The following is a 19,130-nucleotide window of genomic DNA, read 5'->3' as shown; positions in this document are numbered from 1 at the left end:
TGATTAACCCAGTTACAGTTTTGCCAGTTTTGATGATTTTGTAAAGATATACTTTATTAGTTTATGAATATGTATAGTCATATTTAAGAAAAATATGATCAAGAAGGTCTTGGACTTTTCTTATCTACATTGATTGTATTACTAAGAATATATTCACAATTACTGAATATGTTTAAGAAGATAATCCTTAAAATACATTTTGAATAAAAGAATAAACTTAGCAAGCTAAGTTTTTGGGTAGTTCTAGGAAGATTGAAGAATGGGGCATTGACACAGACAGGTAGCATTTCAGCAGAGGTGTCTAGTCTGTGAGACAGCTAAAGCTGTATTTACCATAAAGAGGCATGTGCACGGCCAGGGAAAGTACAGGCTGCTGTAGGAGTTCACAGTGGGTCACTTGACCTGTGAGCCATTCCCCAGAGAGCCTGAAGCTTGGCTGCACCACCTCCACTTTTGCTCAGCCCTTTCTGGCTGCCTACACCCAGGATCTGGGGAGGCTGGACAGATAGCTTGTTGAGCCTCTCAGGACTCCTCAGTCATGGGGCTAGCAGAGGTGGGACATAAGATAGGAGCAGATTGGAATGGATGAAGTTAGGTGATCAGGCCTTTCCCAGAGAGCTATGGGCTGGGAATCACCTTCCCTCTTGTCCACTCCTGCCTGGCACCCTTCAACTCTGGAGGGCAGAGCATGGGGGCAAGAATGACACCAAGCATCCTGCCCTGTTGGATTAAGGGCTCTGTCAGCGCTGCTCTACTCTCCACCGAACACCTCCCCCGCCCCCCCACACACCTGAGACAGTCAAGACACAGGAGAGAAACTGAGTCTCAGAGATAGATTAACTGTGCTCTAGGTGAGCTGGCCAAGTTTCTCCCAGAACCAAAGTCAGTTCATCTGATACAGTGATGACACCTCTCTCTTTATGCTCCCACAGAATCTAAAAACAGGGCTCTGGGCTCTGGCTGGCTTGGTGAGAAGAAGAGGAGTCCCCTGCAGATGCTCTATGACTTGGATGAGGTAGGTAGACAGATCCTCATCCTAGAACCCCTCATTCTACCTTCAGAATGGGAACCTGAGGGCCCCAGTGTCGACCTGCTGTCATGAGACTGGAACCCACATTGGACACAGAGAAGCTTCCTCTGCAAATCCAGGCTCTGTCCAGAGATGAGACTGCTTGGTGATGACAAGGGCAAATCTTGGGGCAAGCTGAGAGAGCTGGGATCTCCACTAGCCCCCACCTGTCCATCATCCACCCAACAATAGACTGAGGCCACTCTGTGCCAGGCACTTTTCTACATGTTTCAGATATGAAAGGGAGTGAAAGAGACTATGAGCCTACCCTCAGGGAGTTGAAAGTCTAGTAGGGAGATAGTAATTATGTGAACCCCCAAATTTAGTACCAGTTGCAATAGGTAAACATATAGGGAGCCCCTGCCTCTCCTGTTCTCAGGCAATGGATCAAGTGGCTTGCTGATCCATGAATGCCACTTCTGATGTTGGCTCCACTGGGACCACACACTGCCCCAAACACACATGGTTGTACCACTCTGAGAGCCACACCCCTGGCTCACACACGCCCAAACAGGCATACTCAGAGGCACCCATTCAGGCAGCATGTGTTGAGTACCTACCATATGCAAGCTGTGCTCAGGAAGCTGTGGATCTAGCCATAAGCAGGTCAGCTGGGTCCCTGTCCTTGTGCAGATGACAGTCTCATGGGGGGAAGATATAATATGATCACCGCCTGCACTAACCTGTGACTGATTCATGTCTAAAGGGAAAGTACAAAGTGAAATGAAAACTCTACCAGAAGGCTCCTAGTTTAAATGGGGGAGAGGAACCCTCTCTGAGAAAGACATTGCAGCTAAGATCTACAGAAGAAGTTAAGAAGCAAACAGTAGGGACTGAGCACCTGGAGGTGAGCAGAGGACAGAAAAGGGTGTGCGAGCAGAGCCAGGAGTGGGCAGTAGCCTGCTGTGGCCCAGCAGGTGAGGCAAGGGCAACAGGGAGCCTTGGAGCGTTTTAAGCCAGGGAGAATAATCATACTGGGGTTAAGAAAGTGGCTGCTCATTGAATTCCCAAGGACTGAGGCCAGAGGAGCACGTAGAGCTCATCTGGTCCACACCCTTAGGTTGCAGGAAGATTGGCCTTGGTTTAGAGAGGGCGAATGGCTTGCCCTGGGCTACATAGCAAGTCAAGGGCAGGCCAGGCTCTCACCAAGGCCCCAGGTTCCACTAGCTCCACAGGCTTTTGAGAGGCAGATGGGGCTGGCTCAGCCCTCTCACAGCCTGAGGAGCCAGTGACTTTGGGGTATCAAGGCCCTGGAAGTTTAGCACCTTGCAGCTGGAGAAATAATAGTAATAAAAACAATGTGGCCAACAAGTGCTAACTGTGAACCAAGCTCTCTAGTTCTGTGAACTTACCTAGTCCTCACAGCAACCCTATAAGGTGAGGCTGTTGTTATCCCTATTTACAGTTGAGGAAACCAAGTCACAGGAAGGCTAAGGGCCCTGAGAAGATCACAGTGGTCATAGGGACTAGAGTCAGGCTAAAGAACCAGGCAGCTGAGTCCAGCCAACCTAGGAGAGATGAATGTCACTACCGGATGTGCCCCAAACCATCAGGCACAGCCCTGGCTTCTGAGTCCCAAGGAACCTGAGCTGGAGACCCAGCTTCCCTACTGGAGAGCTGTAGACAACTCATTTCCTCTGACCCTCAGTGTTCTCATCTGTAAAATGGAGGTAGCATTCACTGTGTAGGTATTCATGGGACTTCAAACAAGAGAAAAGCCAACTGAGTCTACATTAAGCCATTAGGACAGTCAGTGCGTAGTCCCCAAGATGCTCAGAGACTGGCATCCCCATGGACAGTAGCAACACTCTGCCTACCAACATCCTGTGGATGTTGGCTTCTGTCATAGACTGTTGCTTCATGGCTACAAGATGACTGCCAGGGCCCTGACATCTTCTCATAGGACAGCATCCTAAGCAAAAGGTGGTGGGGTGGGACAAAGAGTTTTCTTTCTTCAGGAGCCCTCACTTTTTCTCCTGAAGGAAAGTCATTTTTGGGAGCTATTCAGCAGACTTCCTCTTACATTTTCTTGGCCAGAGCCAGACTACATGCCCAACACTGGACCCATCACTTTAATGAAGGTGTGAGTGGTTCCTCCCTAAGACCAGGCACATGGCCTAACACAGCTGGGGTCTCCTGGCAAGGAAGGAGGGAGACTGACAGGTGGGTCGATGGCCAACATTCTGTGCCACAAGAAATGTCTTGGGTTGTCTGGAAGCTGAAAGCAGACCTTGGCTGTGGGGCCCCTGGATATAGTCCTCTCATGGAAGCCGCATGGAGCTACGCTCCTGAGGCCAATTCTGTGAGACAGTACCGCAGAGGGTGGAAATGCCCTCAGGCCTTCTACAGCTATGGCTGAACCTGGCAGTCCCCCGCACAGTGAGATTTTGAAAAAGTAATGTAAGCACGTAATAGGGCATTTGACACTCCCAAAGAGTGTATGTACAGTGAAGAGCTCTTTCTCACACTGGCCCCCAGGTACCCCTGGAAGTGACCGGTTCCCTGCATGTCTTTCCAGACACGTTCTAAGCATGCATGTAGCATCTAATGCTCTATGATGTGTTTATGTTACTTTTTAAAAATCTCACCTACAGGTACATATGTCATCTCTCTATTTTAACTTTTTATTTTGAAAAATGCAAATATATGCAGAAGTAAAGAGAATGTAGTACAACCAATGCCCATATTCCCATCACCCAGTCAGAATAATGATCAACTCTTGTCCAATCTTGTTTCATCCTGACCTCTCGCCCCCTGACTCGTATTATTCTGAAGCAAATCTCAGCCTTGTTGATTCTGTGACAATTGCAGCATATATCTAAAAGAGAAACTCTCCATAACCCATCCTTTTTGAAAAATTTTTAGATTTCCTTCCCTACCCTTTTAAAACCCAAAGTGTGGCATATTAAGTCTTGTTCTTCACTTTAACTTTTTGCACTTAAGTATCTTTGATGTCTGTGAGATATTTTTAAAGGCATATATGCACACATACACATATTTTCACACTTCCCTCTCCCACCAATGTCAGATATTCTCACATGGGCACTGGATATAGTGTCCCACCATTTCAGATATTGCTTTAGCCTACTCTGAAATGGAAACATTCTAAACTCTTCTTATTTTAACAGATATAACTCATATACTATAAATTTCACTCTTTTTAAAGTGTACAATTTAGTGATTTTAGGATATTTACAAGGCTACACAACTATCACCACCGTCTAGTTTCAGAACATTTTCATCACTCCAAAAAGAAACCCGGTCCCCATTAGCAGACATTCCCCAGCCCCCTCCCCCCACCCCAGCCCATGGCAACCACTAATCTACTTTCCGTCTTTATGATCTATTCTGGACATTTCATATAAATGGACTCATACATGCAGTTTTTTGTGTCTGGCTTCTTTCATTTAATGTGCATAATCTTTTCAAGGTTCATCCATGTTTTGGCATGCATCAGAATTTCATTCCTTTTTATGGCTGAATAATATTCCATTATATGGGTAGACTACATACGATTTATCCATTCATCAGTTGATGGACATTTGGGATGTGAACACTCTGGCTATTATGAATAATGTTGCTGTGAACATTTAAGTGCAAGTTTCTGTGTAAATTACGTTTTTTAGTTACCTAAGGTATATACCTAAGGAGTGGAATTGCTGGAGCATGTTTACTTTTTTGAGGAGCTGTCAAACTGCTTTCAACGACAGCTGTATGAGTTTAATATCTCACCAGCAATGAGTGAAGATTCCACTTTCCCACATCCTCACCAATATTTATTGTTTGTTTTTTTTATTATATTCTGAAGGCTTTTAATGCAATTTTGAGAAATTAAAAACACTTTCTCCTAATAACTCTTAGACCAAAAACCACCAAGAAGCAAGACAGGGATATTGGAGGGTTAGTTTTAGAGGTGGAGACCCTGTTTAGGGCAGAGAGGACTTGGAGGAGGTAGGAGGGTTGCTGGAGGTGTTGGCCTGGATGTAGGTATGGCTGGATAGGGTTGGGTGGGGAGGGCTGGGCCCATGTATCCTAAAATTACCTAATTCATAGAGTTGTAAAGGGGATAGCACAATAAGTGCTAGATAAATGCTGGATGTTATTATTTCACAGAGGAGAGACAGGCTCAAAGAGTGTAAGCTTCCTGCCTGACCAAGCACTGAGATTAGAATTTGTTGGGTGGTGGGGGTGAAAAAATCAAGACTCAAAGGAACATACCAATTCATAAATACAGAATTAGCTAATTGAACAAAAAGTATCCCAATAGCTTACAAGTGGCTGAATTTTTCAATTCTATTTATATGTAGTTAAAGCTACTATTCTTATGTACTATACTATTTTTAGTAAACAGATATTCAGGTTGCACCCCGCGGTGAGCATTCTGAAGTCATACTTCTTTATCGGGTTTACTGTGATTTTGTCCTAATCGTTACAGGACCTCTTCAGTTCTGAGTGCCCAAGTGACTAGTCATATTCTTCCTCATGCCTCTGCTAAGTTAGATTCATTATCCCCCAAATCCAGGTCCAGGACAGACGCCTGGGCCACAAATCACACAGCGATCGGTGGCAGCGCTGGGGTTTCAGTCCAGGTCCCCTGCCTGCTGCCGAGCCCTATCTCACACACGTCCCTGGCCGCTCCACGCTGGGCAGCAGCCCTGACCTATTCCCCTGTCGCCCGCAGGGCCCGCTCTCCGCCCTGGCTGAAGTGCACCGGCAGAGGCGTGATCTGCTGCACCGCGCCTGCAGCCGCCACACACGCCGGCGGCGCCTGCTGCGGCCGGAGGACCTGCGACATGTGCTTGTGGACGACGCGCACGGCCTGCTCTATTGCTACGTGCCCAAGGTGGCCTGCACCAACTGGAAGCGTGTGCTGTTGGCATTGAGCGGCCGCTTCGGCGGGGACCCGCGAGCCATTCCCGCGCACGAGGTGCACGCTCCAGGCCGCCTGCCCTCTCTGGCTGACTTCAGCCCCACGGAGATCAACCGGCGCCTGCGCTCCTATCTAGCCTTCCTGTTCGTGCGCGAGCCCTTCCAGCGCCTGGCCTCGGCCTACAGCAACAAGTTTTCGCAGCCCTACAGTGCGGCCTTCCAGCGGCGCTATGGCACGCGCATCGTGCGGCGCCTGCGTCCGCGCCCACACCCCGAATCGCTGGCCCGCGGCCACGACGTGCGCTTCACGGAGTTCCTAGCCTACCTGCTGGATCCGCGTACGCGCCGCAACGAACCCTTCAACGAACACTGGGAGCGCGCCCACGCGCTCTGCCACCCTTGCGGCCTGCGCTATGACATCGTAGGCAAGTTCGAGACGCTGGCAGAAGACGCGGCGTTCGTGCTGAGCCTGGTGGGCGCGCCGGGTCTGCGCTTCCCTTCGCCACCGGCCCGGGCCAAGGCTGCTGCCACGCACGACCAGGCCGCGCGCCTCTTCCAGGACATCAGCCCCTTCTACCAGCGGCGCCTCTTCAACCTATACAGGATGGACTTTCTGCTCTTCAACTACTCCGTCCCCTCCTACCTGCGGCTGCACTAGCCTGCAAGTCCCGTTTCAGAGCCTGGTACACTGCGGAGGCTTCCAGCACAAGCGTGGAGAGCCCGAGAATGGGTTTTTCTGATGGGCCCCGGTGACTCCACCACTGCACTGGGCCTACATCACACCTGGCCGGGTTGGGGTACATACAGCCCACCTCAAGTGCTGTACACTCGTGTGCCTGCCTCCTATCCTGCTTGTCACTTGATGCTTGCTTCCTCTAACTGTCCTAGTGGGCAGATGCTTTTTGAGGGTCCCCGGATGGGCGAGGACTGAATAATAGTGTTTTAGGTTGCAAAGAGGCCTTTTTTACTTTTCTTTTTCTTTTTTGGTTTGGTCGGCTGTCCTCGAAGCTGTCCATGGTGCAGCGGAGCAGAATACCGGCTCAAGGAGGCTTGTAGCCCATTCCTGTACCCTCCCTACCTCACCTGCTCTGGTAAGGACAGCCCTGGGGGAGGAGAGAAGCCTTCCCATGCTGGACTCCTGCTGGGGCCATTTTTGTCCATGAGCATGGCTCAGGAGCCAGCTGTGAGCTGCCTTCACTCTGCCTGTCACGGAGCAGGGCCACCTTTCCTGTGGCTAGCCTTGCCCTGCCCCCACCCTTGGTCACAGTCTGGCTAGATACTAGGTGGTTTCTGTGTGCCCACAGAGTCCAGGGTGCAATAAGATGGCAGGTTTTATAGGACTTTGGTGAGCTGGGGAGCCACGTTATTGAAATAAATGTGTTTTGTTACTTTCTGACATTTTGTAGTTTCTCTACTTCAATTTGCCATTTGCTCTGTGGGTAAGGCTGATTTGGGGCATTTCACTGAGCTTCAGTTTCCCCTGCTGCTAGATGTCCTAAGAATGCCAGGTAGTTATGAAGATAAGAGAGATGGAGGGCCTGGCCTACCTTCACAGTAGCTCACACGGGTGAGGGGCTACAGGGGGAGTGGGGTATGTAAGGGGTGCACCATATTAGGAGTGGCAAATTGTGGGTTGGGGGAAAACAGTGACAACATGGGGAAAATCTAACCTTTCATTCTGCCTGGACCAAAGATTAAAGCCCAAACCAGCTCAGTGAAGCCCTGTGTCTTGGGCCACCCCCAACCTATGTACGGGTGTGTGGTTTACAGCCTGTGTTGGGCTGCTTAGCAATGAGGATCCACCCTTCCAGCTCTGGGGAGATAGCCAGCCATGGGATTTCCTTAGGAGGGACTGCATTCCCCCTTAGTGACTGGTTGAATATATGGTGTCCTTCTCAGTTTCTTTGGATGATAAATAAAAATGCCAGAACTTTGGGAAGAACAGGCAGGGTATGCTTGAGGTTTTAAAAAACAGGAATGAGAATACAGCCAAGAAAGGGCAGCTTGTCCGGGATGAGCCCTAACCAGCTGTGGTGCCTCCATACTCTGTGGTGAGTGCCCATGAATGCTGTGCCAGCCGATGGGAACCGACTGGCCAGTAACTGGCAGCTCAGCCACATTCACGCTCCAGCTTTTGCTAATGCTGTTCCCCTGACTGCAATGTTCTCCCTCCGCAGGCTTGTACTCAGATCCCTCCTTCTCAGGAGCCTGTCTGAAGCCTTCAGGATACCCCTCTCAGAGCTCCCCTACTATGTTCATGGGTCCTCCCAACATGGGCCAACTGCTGCTGGGCTCTCTGTGAAGCCTCACCCCACATGAGGGGCTCAGAAAACTGTCTGAACAGTTACCAGGACATGCTGGACCACAGCCCCACAATGCCTACCTATGTTTACAGAGGGAGGGGCTGGGCCTATGAGCACACCCAGGGGCCATGGTCTTTCTTACAAGCTCCTGTTACCCACACACTCCCTCAGATGCTACACACACACCAAGTTTGTTACGTGCCACTTTATGCTCGGTTGTTACATATCTGCTTTGACGACATACAACTTTGTTCCAAGTCATTCAGCACTCACGCAGCTTCCAATGTGACTTTTTGACTGAAAGTTAACCCCAATCCAGATGTCACACCCCCTGGTGCATCACAATCAGAAGTCACCCTTTGCCATCACACCATCGGTTATCATCCCCTCAGTGCCTCCTGCATGCTGACACTTGTCACACGCACTCACACTCTGTCATTCGGTGCAGGTACTCCATTGCCCCACCCACATGGATGTCACTGTGAGCTCTGAGTTTACATGCACTCTATGTCACACAGCTGCACCTCCACACTGCTATGAATGCAGAGCTCACACCCTAGGCCTGTGCACACTGGACGCACCTCTTGCTCTTCTCACCTCTTCGGTCTTATGGAATTCCTTTTGCTCTGGCCATCCTCTGAGCTTTCCCCGCCTCTGCCTGGCACCAGAACATGTCTGTCCTCACAGATCATGGACTGACTGCCTGCTGCCCAGTGGTGTGATACTGGCTGGGTCATGAGATGACCTGAGAAGGACAGGGTTTCACAAGAAGAACTGGAAAAGACATGAGAGCACCCAGGTGGGCTCTTAATTGGCATCCCCTGCAGACCAGTGATTCTTTATTGAAACCAGTTCCAAAAGAGATTAAGAGCATGAACTGAAGGTCACGTGGCATTGTAACTTATTCAAAATTATATTTTCTGGTTTTCCAGTCTCTCAGAACTGGGTAGTACTGATTGGCACCTTCCCCAGGATGGAAGTGGATAGGGTTACAAAGACTTGTTTAAAACAAGGTTCAGTGCATCTTTTGCTTTTTCTGGCTTTTTTTGTCAGGAAAGTGTTTCCCAGATTTTTTGTAGTTATGGTATTGGTTTGTTTTCGTTTGCTTGTTTTATTTTTCTGTTTATTTTCTGGCTTTGTCATCCAGGTAGCTTCCTGGGAGACATAGTTCCATGGTTTAAAATTTTGCTAAAATAAAATCCCTAGTACTTCATGCATCATTCACTTTCAGAATTGCAGCCAGCTGCATTTGCTGGTTTCAGCAACTGGCTGGATGGCCTCTGGGTAAAGGCATGGCCCAGAACTGCTCAGATTATTGTGTTACCAACAACACTCCGAGAGGTCAGTGGGTCCAGGTCTCAGGGTGCTGCCTTTTTCAATGATACTACAGTTCTTTTACTAGGATAAAGATGCGGCTGCCTGTGACAAAGGCTCAATAATGGCAACTTCAACTAAATATCCCCTCTTATACAGAGAAAAGTGGTCAGAGATGCTGGGACGGCCACTCCACAGAACCACTAGGAGTGCAGTCTCCTTTTCTCCTGTTGCTCCCCCATCTCTAAGACATGGCCTTCTTCCACATGGTTCATGAGCATGAGCAATTCACTTTTCTAGAAGGTGGGTTGACCCCTGACCACTCATTCCTTAGGAGGTTTCAACCATGTGCTAATTTGTGTTTTGCTATAACTGTGCTCATGGCATGAGGACAATCGAGAGTCTGGATGGCAGCTCTTAAATGCTTGGTCAACATGCCCCATGTTGCTACATGGGCCCCACGATCATGTCTAATGTTTATGGAATAATTTCGCATAGAGAATACTGCTAACCCATTTCTTTGTTGTCACGCATTTAGGTTATTGCCCATTTCTCTGTGAGGAATTTCTCAACATGTGCTTCATGAAGGTTTGTTTCCCTTTTTGAGGACATCATGTACATACAAAGACTCAACACATGGCAGAGCCGACAGGTAGTTCCTTATTCCCTTCATGTCCTTTCTTTAGAATAAATTTGAAGGGGATTTGACTGATGACCATGAACATTTTTTGATTCTGGATTCGGGAATAAGTATGAGTTTTTTCTACCTATGGAACAGCTGGCTTTGCCACACATGCTGGAGGAGCCCTGCATGTCCTGCTCCATTTTCTAAATACCAGGCCATAGCAAAGTGTAGCTCGGAGGTGGATCCAAAGGAGCTTCTCTCTATAAGTTGCTCATGGCCATGTGCATTGGGACAGCTAAGGAAACCAGTGTGGTGCCAGCTGGTAACGGTGGGTATTCAGGAGCCCTCTGGCCAGCAACTCCTCTCTGGGGACAACATGCCCCAGGAACAGAGCAAGAATGCTCAGAGCAGCATTGCCTACAACAGCGAAAAGTGGAAACAACCAAATGTCTAGTAGAAAGAGAATGGACAAATCATAAATTATTAAATAGTAAAAATTAAATGATTAAATGAACAACAGCTATATGCACTATCATATGACTCTTAGCAACTTGCTGTTGAGTGGAAAAGAAAGTTGCATGTAGTATGATACAAATCTGATCACTAAAAAAACCCAATGTATTGTTTTGAGATACTATTTTTAAAAGGGAAGGGGAGAGATATGGCTAACTAGGGCTAGGGGGAGGAAGGGGACAGGTGGAGAAGGATCTCCCAGGCAGATGTAAAGTTCGGTCACATGCATCTCTTCATCATTATGCTGGATCACAGAGACATGTTACTGTATTTTGCATATATGGAATATGACATAGCTTTAAACATTGGAGGAAAACTCCTTGGGACTTCCACAGTCCAAATGGAGATCAGTCTGGCTTCCACCTCAAGAGGAATGGACATTAGGAGTCTCTGCTCTTTCCTAGGAGACAGCTGCCGGGAGCTGGACTCCACCTACAGAAAGGCCTGCACCGTACCCTGGGCCTGCTCTTCACCTGGGCTCTTCAGACCTGGAGGGAGGGGGCCTGGAGCCTTTTGCTGGACAGTCCGTCATGCCCTTTCCCCAGACCCCAGACACTCCAGGAACACACAGCAGAACTGTATTCTGCCTCTTACAGACAGGGAACTGCAGTCCAGTCCCTCTCTAGGACCTGGGGAGAGCCCCCTGCCAATCCTTACTCCTCAAATGACCTAATTCCACCTTCTTTTCAGAATAATAGGGCCACTTGCCCACCTCACTAAGTGTGGCCACCCTGATTGTCCCCAAGGTGATGACCATCTCTCTTATAGAGAGAAGGCTACAGTTAGTGTCCCCGATTTTATTTACCCTCCCAAAGACTCCAAGACAAAATTCTAGCCCCTGTCATCATAGAACAAAGAGGAAAACCCTACATCTTCAGCAGGCATAGTGTTGTTATTCTACATGCCAAAAGGGTTATACCAGTCTCTGATTTTTCAGCACTGATTTTTCACCAGGCCATGAGTATGCCTGTTTTAGTCCATGCTATTTCTCTTTAAAGAATTCGTAATACACCAACGGTATGGTATTAGGTTCATATATTAAGTTCATATATGCCTCCCTCAGGCCTGTCCCCAAGCTCCCCCATGTCTTCTACCCAAAGGTAACCTGTTCCACACATCCATGCACGCACACACACATATGCACATCTACACACATGCATACACATATCCACATGCACACAGACATACACACATGCACACCTACACATATATGCACATGCATTTTTTTCTAATATACACAAGATGGTAGCATATCGGGCACACATTGTTAAAAATATCTCAATAGACTTTGTCGATTGTTCCAGATCAGCATATAAAGAGCTTCTTCTTCATTTTAATGGATGCCTAGTCTTTCAGGATGCAGCTGTGGTATAATTTAAAAGTCCCCTATCAATGGATATTTAATAGTTTTCACTTTTTTGCTGTTTTCTAAAGTGGAGTGAATATTGTTTTCCATATATCTTTACTTACATGTCTGAATATATCTTTGGGATAAATTCTTGGAAATGACATTCACACTCTCTTTAATCCTCATACCAACCATGCAAGACTAAACATTATTATCCCATTTTATAGATGAGAAAATGGAGGCTCAGAAAGGCAGTGATTAGTCCAAGTGGAAATGGGATTTGAACCTGCAAATTTTATTCACTTGGCATCATTTCTGAGGAGGTGGATATCTCCTCAGGGCTGTTCAACTCACTACAGTTCACCTCTGTTATAAGTGCCAGGGTAAGGTGGCTGGGAGGGAGGCCTCACAGAGCAGGGCTCTAGGAGTGGTCTCTGGAGGGGTGGTCAACATTGGCGCCAGGGAGGGCAGTATGGATGCTTGGCCCCAGGGAAGCGGTGGCTCAGTAGCTTGAGTTCCCACAGGTTGCTCAGTGGAGGCGGCGGCAGCAGGGGGAAGCTGGACACTGGTGTGAAATCTGGGGCGCCAAGCCTAGAGAAGCCACACAAAGCCCCACGTTGACCTTTGGGAACCCTGTTGGTCCACAGAAGTCAGCCAGGGCCACAACCAAGACCCTGCTACCAGCCCAGACCTGCCACAGCCCGGCATACTTCCTCTGCCACCCTCCTAGTTGTCATTCTCCTAGACGGTCAAGCCAGTCACCTAGCAAGCCTCCAGTGCTTTTCATGCCCTGTTCCATACCTCACTGGGGATGTGGTCCCCTAGGCCAACCTACTCAGCCGGTGTCATCCAAGTGCCTACCTGTAAGGGTACCACCTCCAGGAAGGACACCAACCTTGTACTATACCACCTGCCACAGTGAGACTGCCTTCTCTCTGCCTCCTATGTGGGACTGCCCTCCCCCTCCCACATGGGACCACTCTCCCCGCTCCAACATGCGACCACCTTTCCCCTGTCTCCCACATAAAACTGCCCTCCCTCCACTCAGCCTGGGCCTGCAGAGCACCCACCCTTTTCGTAGTCAGTCTTCTCTCACAGCTAAACATGGATCTGGACATGCAACCCTATCCCTTCACACTGGTCAATTCCCCAATGAAGGGCTGGTAGGCGTTTGGAGGATGGGGGGAGGGTGGGCATCTCTCCCACCTGCTCCCCACTGTGGTGCTGCCAATGACAGAGGCCCACATGGCCACAGGCCCTGCCCACCCCTCTTGGTCCAGGGAAAGGCAGGCTCCCTACTCGTGATGGGTCCTATTTGATTAGCTCAGCCTGCCCTTGTGCTGCCTATGGCCTCTGGCAGATATCAGACACATTCGCTGTCCTTCTGCTCTCTGCTCCCTGTCACCATCCTAGAGAGCTCTTCCTGGACCCTGCCCTCCAGCCCAGTATTGGGGCTGCATGGTGTGCCACAAGGGACAAGAGTCCAGGGTGTGAGGGAGGGCCATTCCCCAGAGACAGGCCTTAACATCTCCCCTCGCCCTAGCATGAAGAACTGGGCCAGAGGCACAGCCTGATGAGCCTGCACAGGACCCTTGTCTGAAGCTGATCCCAGGCTGCAGAAGTAGAAGCTGAGACCCGGGGACAGCTGTGCATTCAGATCTCAGTCTCAGTTGCTCAGCTCTACCCTTTCAGTTGAGGTTTAGAGCAAAAGTCTGCTGTCGAATGAGGTTCTAGGACCCAGGACCAAGGCCAAGGTTAGTGTGAGGGTTCGTCTGTGTTTCTATCTGAGGAGGGTAAGCATTTGTGTGTGTGTGTATGTATGTGCGTGTTTATAGTGCCTCTCTGAGTGTTCATTCAGGAGACTGAGCAAGCATCTTGTGACCTCCCTGAGATGATATACAGTGTGTAGAGTCAAGGGCATAGCTAGTTAGAGCAAACAGGCCCTTCGCCCTGAGTCCTGCCATACCCAGTGTCAACTCTATTCACTGGAGGAGTCAGAGGAAGGGGCTAAGGAAGTAGGGGTGGAAGCTCTCTCTCAACTGGTTATGGAAGCCCTTTAGTATATAACAGCTGGTGTGCTAGCTGAGTGACAGCCAACATGAGTCCTAGTCTAGGATGAGTGTGTGTGTCTGAACATCTTTGTGTTTGCACGTATGGGCCTTTCTGAGGATGCCTGAGCATTTATCTGTGTCCCCTGTGCATGGGGTGCATGTGGGTATGCATGTTTAGGTACACGTGGTCAGCCAAGGGCTGCTCAGTGTGGGGTCCCCTGCCAGTGCCTCCACCCTCAGGGAAGGCTAAATGGAGTCCAGAAACTATCTGACTCTCCTTCTGCTTTGCCTCTGCTCTGTGGAAGGATGGAGACTAAGTTACCACCCCCATAGGCCTGATTCCCCACCTGTAGACAAGGCCCACCCCAGGTGAGGCCTGGTCCTGCCCGAAGGACCTATGCAGCCTCACCTGGAAGCTGCCTGGCTGTGGGAGGGACCATTGGACTTTAGTATTTCTTTTCTGGGCCTCAATGTTTTCAACTGTGACGTGGAGCATGCCAAGAGGATGATATGAGTGTTTGTGCAGACCCAAGGTGGAAAGCAAGGCAGCATGGTCAGTGGGTGGTGGTGACTGCCAGAATCTATGGCCTGTGACTTACCCTCTGACTGGGATGGATCTTGTTGGCACCAACATCTTCTGCAGAGGCAGCTGCTCCCGCAATGAGCTGTTCATCTTCGTGACCTCCCAGGGCTGCAGGGACTCCGAGTTGGGCTCCGTCAGCCAAGAGAACCTACAACAGGCTCTTGGCATCTTTAAGTGGCCTGCAGCCACCAGACGCATGCCATAGCTCCTGCTCCTCTGGGACTTCCTATTTGCTAGACACTGCCCCAAGTTCTTCACAAACATTAACACATACGTCAACTCACAACCATGTTATACAAACTTTATGGATGAGGAAACTAAGGCACAGAAAGATCAAGTAACAGGTCACATAGCTAGGAAGGGGTAGAGCTGGGATATGGGCCAGCAGCTGGCTCCAGAGCCATATCTCAGCCAATACAGCCAAGTGGTATCTTAGGGTGTCCTCAGCCTCCCAGTTTCAGTCTCCCCTTGTTCTAACCCAAGGCATCTGTACTACTGTACATATCTGCCTCATTGGGCCTCACAGCATCTGTGGCCTGGTGACAGAATGGAGGTGCAAGATTAGGACAGATATTTAGCCTGGCCTGCCACAGGTGCATAGCTTGGAGAACACTCCCTCTGCTAGCTCAGCTCCTGAGTGAAGGTGCAGGAGAAATAGGTTCAAGTCAGAAGGAGCTGCAGGGGCTGCAGGGGTAGAGCGGACACCTGAATCTGAGTCTGGAAAGAGAGGAAGAGTGTGAGAGGCCATTCCTTCCTTCCAGAGCCCTCACCTGAGCTCAGTGTTCAGAGCTGGCCCAAGGTTCCAAGAAGCAGACACCTCACCCGAGAAAGACAGGCTTAGCCAGACAGGCTGCTCGGGTTGCACTGCCCTCCCTTGAGGGGTGACTGCTCATTGGATGCTCACTGTGGTGGCCTGTGAGCAGCATAACCCTGCATCTTAGGCTCTCCCCTGGGTCCCATAGCACCTGTCACTGAGATGGGGTGAGGACAACCACCAAGAAGGCAACTACAAGGACACAAGAGGCCAAACTGAGTTCCAGAAGAGATGGGTGTTTCCTACTGCAGAGTGCATAGGACCCATGTGGCTCTGAGCCCTGGGCGTCACCTGACGTTCCCTCTTTGCCCATTTTGTATGTGTGGTTTCATTTGTGTTTCCCCAGGACTACTGAGGTGGGCACCTCTATTTGGCTGTGTGCTTTTCTTGTTGTGTGAAGTACCTCTTCGAGTTGTGCCCAGCCCCTATATATTGACCTGTAGTAGTTCCTCTGGAGGCAGGACTTTGTCACTGTTTCCTGCATGTCCTCCACTGTGTGGCTCTTCTGATGGATGGGGAAATTTGGCTTTAAATTAGGAGCCACATTGCTCAGTTTTCTCTGAGTAGCCAGGGCTGTGGTGAGGTGTCTCAGCCTCCAGCAGATCTCCCCCCCAGTTATTAGTTCTCACTGGTCCATGGGCCTTTCCTTCTCCCCGCTTCTGCTCCCCTCCCTCTGAGCTGAGTTTTGGGAATCAAGAATCACCCAGAATCCTCTAAGACTGCTGCATTTTACCCAGAACCCTCCTAGCTACGCTGATGGTAGGACTCCATCCCTGGCTTGTTCACTCTTGCGGGTCTCTGCTGGTTCCTGAATTCTCCAGGTCTTCCCAAACTACTCCCCTAGCTCTTTCCTGATCCTATCACACCTGCAGTCAGGGCAGGTGTTCATGAATGGTTCAGGCGAGAGGGCCACCAGCTCAGAAGGAAGCGGCTGGCCATGGCTCTGGGATGATTCAGGATACCTTTCTAAAGGCTCTCAGCTAAGGTTGGGATGGGAAGAGAAGAAGGTGGACCCCAGACTGTCACAGACCACGTAGCAGTTCAGGAAAGTCCCTGTGGACCAGATATCCCCTCCCAGCTCCAGCCTGTACACCCCCAGAATGCATTACTGGGGTAACCTGAGGGGAGGCAGGACTTAGCTCTTGGGCCTAGGGGGTCTTGTACCTGTATGGAAACTTCCTGGCAAATTCCTCCTGTGTCTTAGTCCTGTTCTTCTTATATTGTGGGTATTTCTTGGGGGCCCTCGTGTCCATCACAGAAGGACGTTAGCTGTGGTGCACTTTTCAGCCATGACTAGAAGATGAGAGGAGCCCTTCAGAACTGGGGAGGAGGTGGGAGGAGCCAGTCTAGACTTGAACCAGGCACATGGCTTCCTCTCCCACTCATCCTCATCTGCAGAGGAGACAGGGGAGGGCAACCCTGCAGGCCTCTCAGGCTAAGTGAGGGCTGGGTCATGCCAGCCAGTCACCTTGTGCCCCAGCCTCACCATACTGCACTAGTTATGCACACTTTCATGCATGTGAATGTATGTGCAGGCATGTGTGTATGAGTGTGTGTGTATATATAGGTACCTATGTATGTGTATAGTATGTATAAATGTATATGTGTATAGTGTATGTATGTGTGTATAGTGTGTGAGTATATGAGTATGTGTGTATGAGTGTGTATGTGTGTGTATAGTGTGCATATGAATGCACGTGTGTATGTGTCATGAGTGTGTGTTTGTATGAGTGTATGTATGTATATGTATGTGTATGAGTGTGTATGTGTGTTGTGAGTGTGTGCATGTGTACAAGTGCGAGTGTGTATATATATGTATAGTGTGTATATGAATGTATATGTATAGTGTGTAAGAGTATGTGTGTGTATATATGTGTGTATGTGTATAGTTCGCATAAGTATATGTGTGTATATGCATAGTGTACACATGAGTGTATGGGTGTAACTCTATGAAATTTTATCATGTGTGCAGCTCCATGTAACCAACACAATCAAGATGATCCTCAACTGAACAGCCCCTGCGAGGCTCCCTCGTGCTACTCCTCCACAGCCACATGTGCCCTCTACCCCATCCTTAACCCTGGCAACCACTAATCTGCTCTCATCTCTATAATGATGTGATACCAGAGTTATATGGAGGGGATCACACAGTAGGCCTTCTTAAGAGACTGGCTTCTTTCTCTCAGCATAATTTCCTTGAGAAACATCCCAGTTGTTGTGTGCATCAACAGTTATTTACTTTTTCAGGGCTAAGTAGTATTCCATGGTGTGGACATAACACAGTTTGTTTAACTATCACCTACTGAAGGATATTTGGGTAATTCTCAGTTTGGGGCTATTATGAATACAGCTGCTATGAATATTGATGTACACATTTCTGCATGAAAATAAGTCTGTTTCTCTGGGATATATGCCTAAGAGTGCAATGGCTGGGGTGTATGATAAACTCATTTTTAGTTTTCAAAGGAGCTGCCAAATGATATTTCAGAGTGGCTGTGTCATTTTACATATTCACCAGCAGTGGATGAGTGATTCTGTCTTTTTAAAATCATACCTGTGAATATAAAGTTAAGTTGGGATTGAGAACAGCTGGGTTCAGATCTGACCATGGGCGTTTCATTTGCCGTCAAATCACCTGACCCTTGCCTGCCAATGGCTGTCTTAATATATCTTTACTGTGGTCTAAACAGCCATTGTGTCATCAACAATTGACCTTAAAGCTTGTTGTGACAATGCCAACCACTGGCCAGCAGGGCAGGTTCCACATTTGGTCTCAAGCTGCCAGGTGAAGCCCTGGTGGGGGCTGACTCCCCATGTGAGAAGTCCCCCAGGGGAAGGCCTCAGGTGCTGGCCAAGGCCCTGGTGTCAGCTGCAACTTGTGCAGATGCTGTCAGTGCCCCCACGCACACACCCTACACCCATCTCTACACCTGGCAGCTATGTCTGCAACTCTGCCTGAAAGCACCTCTCCAGTTGCAGAAATGTGCCAGGCCTACAGACAGGGCAGGGCAGGTCCCTGGTAGCTGGCATCCTTAGAAGCAACTCACCAACAACTGACGGGTTATAGATAAATGTCTGGCCACCTCATCCTTGACTGGGTCAGCAACACATATGGCTCCATACCCTAAGGAACCACGGGACTTGGCAGAGTTGCGCACTGCAGTGACAATACACCTATGTCTCCTTTCCTTTCTTTCTCTCTCCCACTCCCCTCCTGGGAGCAGCTCCCAAATAAAGTATATGCATTTCCAGGCTCGTCCCAGGAGCTGCTTCTGGAGAACTCAAACCAACTTGGGCCTGTCCCCCAGCAATGGCTACAAATGTTCAAACTTGCTAGGACACAGGCTGAGAAGGTGAAAGCTAATTAGCTTCCACCCACCCCACCCTATGTGTCTCTAAACACATGTGCACGCGCACACACACATGCACACACACATGCACACACACACACATGCACACTCACACTTTGCTTCTCTCCCTCATACCACTCTGCATCATCTTACCCTGTCTGACCAGCAGCCTCTGGCCCATTCTCCCTTTTCCCGGGCTGAGGCTGCCCTTGAGTCCCTTTTCTATTCACAGCAGCTGAGTTTCCATTATAACTCTGCATAATAAAGAACTTAGTGAAATCTGGAGAGAAG

The 19,130-nt window shown here is 49.2% G+C and overlaps 2 protein-coding genes across 2 annotated transcripts in view; one reads left to right on the top strand and one right to left on the bottom strand.

Annotated features, from left to right (window-relative positions):
- Positions 1-6,596, top strand: part of CHST13 (carbohydrate sulfotransferase 13) — a 34,352-nt gene extending 27,756 nt beyond the window's left edge. Inside the window, exons 2-3 of the mRNA XM_011376068.1 lie at positions 933-1,015; positions 5,751-6,596. Of these exons, the coding sequence (XP_011374370.1) occupies positions 933-1,015; positions 5,751-6,596 (929 nt within the window). The remainder of the gene's footprint in view (positions 1-932; positions 1,016-5,750) is intronic.
- Positions 6,597-12,487: 5,891 nt separating this feature from the next.
- On the bottom strand, positions 12,488-16,742 carry CUNH3orf22 (chromosome unknown C3orf22 homolog). Its single transcript, XM_011376093.1, has 3 exons — positions 16,654-16,742; positions 14,692-14,823; positions 12,488-12,632 (listed from the first exon to the last, which is right to left on the bottom strand). The coding sequence occupies exons 1-3, from the start codon at positions 16,740-16,742 to the stop codon at positions 12,488-12,490; spliced, it is 366 nt and encodes a 121-aa protein (XP_011374395.1).
- Between the last annotated feature and the right edge of the window lie 2,388 nt (positions 16,743-19,130).

Source organism: Pteropus vampyrus, unplaced genomic scaffold, assembly GCF_000151845.1.
Source record: "Pteropus vampyrus isolate Shadow unplaced genomic scaffold, Pvam_2.0 Scaffold285, whole genome shotgun sequence".
In the NCBI taxonomy this organism is placed as follows: Eukaryota; Metazoa; Chordata; class Mammalia; order Chiroptera; family Pteropodidae; genus Pteropus; species Pteropus vampyrus.
This window is presented reverse-complemented; position numbering and strand designations above follow the sequence as displayed.

Excerpts from the sequence above, each read along its gene's own strand:
- CUNH3orf22 (XM_011376093.1), bottom strand. The coding sequence starts at position 16,742 with ATGGACACGAGGGCCCCCAAGAAATACCCACAATATAAGAAGAACAGG. Across the intron at positions 14,824-16,653 it reads GCCAGGAAGTTTCCATACAG|GTTCTCTTGGCTGACGGAGC; the intron begins GTACAAGACCCC and ends AGCCTGTTGTAG. Across the intron at positions 12,633-14,691 it reads AGATCCATCCCAGTCAGAGG|GCTTGGCGCCCCAGATTTCA; the intron begins GTAAGTCACAGG and ends TGGCTTCTCTAG.